The sequence below is a fragment of the Formica exsecta genome, unplaced genomic scaffold (assembly GCF_003651465.1).
Source record: "Formica exsecta isolate Colony F162 unplaced genomic scaffold, ASM365146v1 scaffold47, whole genome shotgun sequence".
Classification (NCBI taxonomy): Eukaryota; Metazoa; Arthropoda; class Insecta; order Hymenoptera; family Formicidae; genus Formica; species Formica exsecta.
The window spans coordinates 491,397-497,115 of NW_021851936.1; the positions used below are offsets into that span (position 1 = coordinate 491,397).

Consider the following 5,719-nt stretch of genomic DNA (forward strand, 5'->3'; position numbering starts at 1 on the left):
ATATTTGTAATCTAAATTTATATGTATATTTTTTAATAATATATTGAAATAATATTAAATATATATTTGAAATTAAAAATTAATATTTATATTTATTCTTAAACTTCAAAAAATTAATATTTAAAATTTAAAAGATAACAACAAAATATAAGTATTATTTTCTTAAATTTAATGTTTAAAAACATATTTATTTCTCTCTCTCTCTCCCTCTCTCTGTAAAAAATATGATTCATTATGTATCTAGAAAATATATATGCTATTAAATAAGGTACATAAAGAATCATTCTCTCTCTTTCTCTTTTTATATGAAAGTAAAAAGTTATATAAATCAAGTCAAGGAAGAATACTTACAGTACCAATTAGAAAACCGTAAAAAGCGAATAGTATGCCAAAGTAAAAGAGCGCTGCAAGTAGCATCAAAGCAAATATATTATCAATGACATTGATTGATCTGTAAGAGAAAATTACTAACAATAAGAAAAACGATATCTATAAGTATTTTAATCATCTTATTATATCATTTTTATAAATGTGAAAAATCTATAAAAGAATTCTATAAAAGGATTTTTATAATAGTTAAATTAAAAAAGGATTTCATTATCTTATTCTACTAATATAGAACATTTACAAAAGCAATTCATTAATTGTTTCAATTTTTCGTAAATTAATTATATATAAGTCTATATATTTAATAAATACTCCAATTTTATATGGCAAAATAAAAAAAACAAGAAAAAAATTCTTTGATATAATCGATGGTTAAACATGATGCATAACCTGATGAGACGTATATGATCCTGTATGCTATAAGATAGAACGCTTTCGAAATTGTTAAATTTATTGAGATCGATGACGCGTGCCTTGAGATTTTCCAGTTGACCGCACACGTGAAAGACCAGCAGACTTAAAAAACAATCTGTACCGGTGTACGCAGCGGCAACCATAAATATGCCGAGAGTTTGCAGAATATATGTTATCTCATAAAGCGGGCTCTTATCTCGATCATAAAAGAAATACGTCTGTAATGGCATCAATCTACCCGGATCCGTTTTATTCGTCAGATATCTCATTGAAAAACCGAAGACAGGAAGAGTCGTACCCAAAAAAAAGGACATGAACATTATAAAATATCCGAATATTGTGAGCATGCACGCGAGTCGGGCTCGTTTTATCATAACATTTCTCTCTTGCACAATTTTTGGCTTCAACCAGTCGTGCTTAATCATGTTTAGAAGCGGTAGAATATCTAGAAACAGTAAGTATGTAGGAATATGTGCATCACAGTTGCGTACTTATTCTCGAGATAAAGTAGATATCGAGAAAAAACGTGTTTTCAGTGTAATAATTTACAGTGATATATGTTCGCATACCTTTTTTTTTCTGCCACATGATGAAAAACTTTATCATTGCTATAGTAAATGGTAACGTATATTGCAGATTATCGATCATTGACATTAAATCGCCCCATATTTTGAACAGAGAATGCACACTCGGAATTAAACAAAACCAAATTCCTATATTTAGCATAACGATTATGCGTACGTTTGTGATTAATTTCTCCCATTTAGTTTCATTATTTTTGGGCCAAATGCCCAAAATTCTCAAACAAGTCCGATTTAATTTAATGGCCCATTTGTAATCTGCACTTATATTTGAAAAAAATGATAAAAGAATTTTATTTTATTCAACACATCAAACATTTTTTTTATGTACGATTTTTTTAATATATTTTTTTCTTTCCGTTAAAATTCTTTTTTTTTTCAATAAATATTTATATTTGCTATACGTATTCACATTGTTAGAGATTAAATACACATCGGATCTTATGCCAAAAGATATATATAATCATAAAACACCACATCCAATATAAAAAAATGGGATATATATATATATCGTTTAAACTCAGATATTATTATTATTATTATTAATCGTGTGAATGTACATACATATATAAAAAAATAAAAGAACATCATCATTCTATGCAAATTTTAGAAAGATAATGTCTAGCTTATTGTTCTTCTAAAGATACGTTTTCGCTTAATTTCAGGTTGTATTTACAATAATCTTGCGTTATAGAAAATAACTCAAAGTATAATATATCTGCTGTATAAGATGATAAATTGGTCTAATCTAATCCGGTAATCGAGGAAGAATTAACACCTGCGTATGCCTGCTTTAATGTATCCATATCGGCGTCTTCGAAGGGACTGAGAGTTTCTCCACCCTCGTTTAGGGACTGAGAGTTTCTTCACCTCGTTTAGGGTGGCGGTAGATCGTTGCGTGCGACAAAATTCGCTACGCTTAATACCGTGTTCTACAGATGTACATGTCGCACATCAATAATGCAATGCCCGTAACAAGAAGGCGATGTTTATAGCCATATAGTTCCCGTAATGAGAAAATTAATAGCACGAATGCGAACTTGAAGTATAGACACAGGGCCGCACGCGGAAATAAAAATTGAACTTGTAAACTGAAAATTTATTACTAGAAAATAAATTTTAAAGTCATGATTAAGTTGCGTTCTATGTTTTTGCTTATTATATATAGATCGTAAAAGATTGAGATTCAAAAGATATATATTTATATATTTAAATATATAATAGAATTATAAAATTAAAAGTTCAATTTATTATATTGATAATTGTCTAATCGTGTTTTACCGCAGTCTTATTTTGAACATTGTTTGTGTGCGTGTAATGACTTTCTTTAATGAGGACGAGATCTCCTTTCGGGATATCTCTAGCTAGAAATTGTGAAACCGATCCTGCTATGCGCCCCTCGTTAATGATTTATTGAAACTGCGAGGCGCAACAAGAGACATGAAAATTTTCCGAGCTGATCCTCCTCTAACTTTTATAAATAGTTTTTTTTTTGTTACGCCTCGGTGAAATTACATATTCGACTATAGACGAGCTGTGGATATGCACAATTACCAATGCGTATGGCTCATCGTAGAGATGACTATACTATCATAGATTATACCTAAATGTTGTGAATATCGCGCTTTGATCGTTTTCTGTACAAGCAAGTATGTTTTGATGTCACATTTGTACATATCAGAGTTAGAATTAAATAACGCGACATACATTATATACAGTGAGATGTCTAAAAGAATGCTTTTAAATATTCTTAACAGTTTTAAGAAAGTATTAATGTAAATTAATTTAGTATTATTTTTACATCAAATTATCTTTACATCAAATTTTTATTTCATATACAATGATATAAGTAAGACAAATATTTATCATAAACGTGAATATTGTTTACATAAACATGACTCTTGTTATGTTTTTCAATGCTTTAAATTTAGATATTGTCGGCGCGCTCTCGTTTTTATTCCCGATGTGCCAGCAAGATCGATATATAACCGCCCGATGTCTTTAACAACTAAAACACATATAATATTTATGACAAATATTAAAAGCATAATTTAAATTATAGTGATAATTAACTACTCTATATAGGTATATAATAATTTATTTATTGTATATATTAATATATTATTTATATTATATATAGATTTTTAATTTTTGTACTTTGTGTGTTTTTGAAGATACATAATCCAACGGTTAAATACTCATCATTTAATGTTTCTTATATCGCTTAATACCGTGTTCTACAGATGTACATGTCGCACATCAATAATGCAATGCCCGTAACAAGAAGGCGATGTTTATAGCCATATAGTTCCCGTAATGAGAAAATTAATAGCACGAATGCGAACTTGAAGTATAGACACAGGGCCGCACGCGAAAATAAAAATTGAACTTGTAAACTGAAAATTTATTACTAGAAAATAAATTTTAAAGTCATGATTAAGTTGCGTTCTATGTTTTTGCTTATTATATATAGATCGTAAAAGATTGAGATTCAAAAGATATATATTTATATATTTAAATATATAATAGAATTATAAAATTAAAAGTTCAATTTATTATATTGATAATTGTCTAATCGTGTTTTACCGCAGTCTTATTTTGAACATTGTTTGTGTGCGTGTAATGACTTTCTTTAATGAGGACGAGATCTCCTTTCGGGATATCTCTAGCTAGAAATTGTGAAACCGATCCTGCTATGCGCCCCTCGTTAATGATTTATTGAAACTGCGAGGCGCAACAAGAGACATGAAAATTTTCCGAGCTGATCCTCCTCTAACTTTTATAAATAGTTTTTTTTTTGTTACGCCTCGGTGAAATTACATATTCGACTATAGACGAGCTGTGGATATGCACAATTACCAATGCGTATGGCTCATCGTAGAGATGACTATACTATCATAGATTATACCTAAATGTTGTGAATATCGCGCTTTGATCGTTTTCTGTACAAGCAAGTATGTTTTGATGTCACATTTGTACATATCAGAGTTAGAATTAAATAACGCGACATACATTATATACAGTGAGATGTCTAAAAGAATGCTTTTAAATATTCTTAACAGTTTTAAGAAAGTATTAATGTAAATTAATTTAGTATTATTTTTACATCAAATTATCTTTACATCAAATTTTTATTTCATATACAATGATATAAGTAAGACAAATATTTATCATAAACGTGAATATTGTTTACATAAACATGACTCTTGTTATGTTTTTCAATGCTTTAAATTTAGATATTGTCGGCGCGCTCTCGTTTTTATTCCCGATGTGCCAGCAAGATCGATATATAACCGCCCGATGTCTTTAACAACTAAAACACATATAATATTTATGACAAATATTAAAAGCATAATTTAAATTATAGTGATAATTAACTACTCTATATAGGTATATAATAATTTATTTATTGTATATATTAATATATTATTTATATTATATATAGATTTTTAATTTTTGTACTTTGTGTGTTTTTGAAGATACATAATCCAACGGTTAAATACTCATCAGTTAATGTTTCTTATATTTTTAATGCTAATTTAAAATAATATTAGTATATGCAATTTATTTTAATTATTCTGTTCTTTAAACGTTATCGTGTATGAATTTACAATTTTAAGAAAATAAATATAAGATTCATTCATATTTTGTCAAAAAGAATATTGAATCTGTAATCATTTTATTTTTATTGCAACAACTTTTTATACCAAGTTAGATACGTATAAAGTTGTTTTAGCTTGCTTACATTACAAAGCGTAGACATTGTCATAGGGAACAGCTTTCCCGCGGTAAGATACAGTGGTTTGTTGGCGGAAATCATTATGATCAATACGTTTCTCGCTTTTTTCGGCTCCAATGTGTACCATTTGCACTCGCATGCGGCCTCGTAAATTCCCTCGCACTTGACAAACAAACGGTTATACGCCGTAAAATTGCGTGTTAAAATTGTATATTGGGCGAGAAAATCTTAATAATTACAATACAATTTGTATTCTGCCATGTTGGTAATAAGCCAACAACGAGCTGTATCGTACTTACTTGCGCGACCATAATTTCTCCCACGGTGCAGTAAAGGCATGTATGTGCAAACGTGTTAATAAACACTATTATGATACAAGTTAAACGTAGTATAGAGACGTCACCACGCTGAGTTATTATCTAACAAATGAATGAAGATTGATATATATGTAATTAATCTTTATTTTAGTCCTAATGTGAGGAAGATTTTTCACTTCACAATTATGAGTTTAAATTCTTAAAAGAAAGTATCTTTTTTATACTAATATAACGTTATATATAATTATATTAATTATAATATATATTATATTATTATTATT

General features: G+C 28.6%; 3 protein-coding genes across 3 annotated transcripts in view; all 3 read right to left on the reverse strand.

The window, feature by feature from the left end:
• Positions 1-683, reverse strand: part of LOC115241225 — a 2,993-nt gene extending 2,310 nt beyond the window's left edge. Inside the window, exon 1 of the mRNA XM_029816879.1 lies at positions 352-683. Coding sequence (XP_029672739.1) covers positions 352-417 — 66 coding nt within the window. The 5' untranslated portion in view covers positions 418-683. The remainder of the gene's footprint in view (positions 1-351) is intronic.
• Positions 598-2,280, reverse strand: LOC115241122. Its single transcript, XM_029816683.1, has 4 exons — positions 2,161-2,280; positions 1,371-1,640; positions 778-1,246; positions 598-607 (listed from the first exon to the last, which is right to left on the reverse strand). Exons 1-4 carry the CDS (start codon positions 2,186-2,188, stop codon positions 598-600), a joined length of 777 nt encoding a protein of 258 aa, XP_029672543.1. The 5' UTR covers positions 2,189-2,280.
• A 2,315-nt stretch (positions 2,281-4,595) lies between these two features.
• The window catches only part of LOC115241218 (odorant receptor coreceptor-like), a 2,553-nt gene continuing 1,429 nt past the window's right edge, over positions 4,596-5,719 (reverse strand). Inside the window, exons 3-5 of the mRNA XM_029816873.1 lie at positions 5,421-5,540; positions 5,128-5,283; positions 4,596-4,695 (exon numbers count right to left, since the gene is read on the reverse strand). Of these exons, the coding sequence (XP_029672733.1) occupies positions 4,642-4,695; positions 5,128-5,283; positions 5,421-5,540 (330 nt within the window). The 3' untranslated portion in view covers positions 4,596-4,641. The remainder of the gene's footprint in view (positions 4,696-5,127; positions 5,284-5,420; positions 5,541-5,719) is intronic.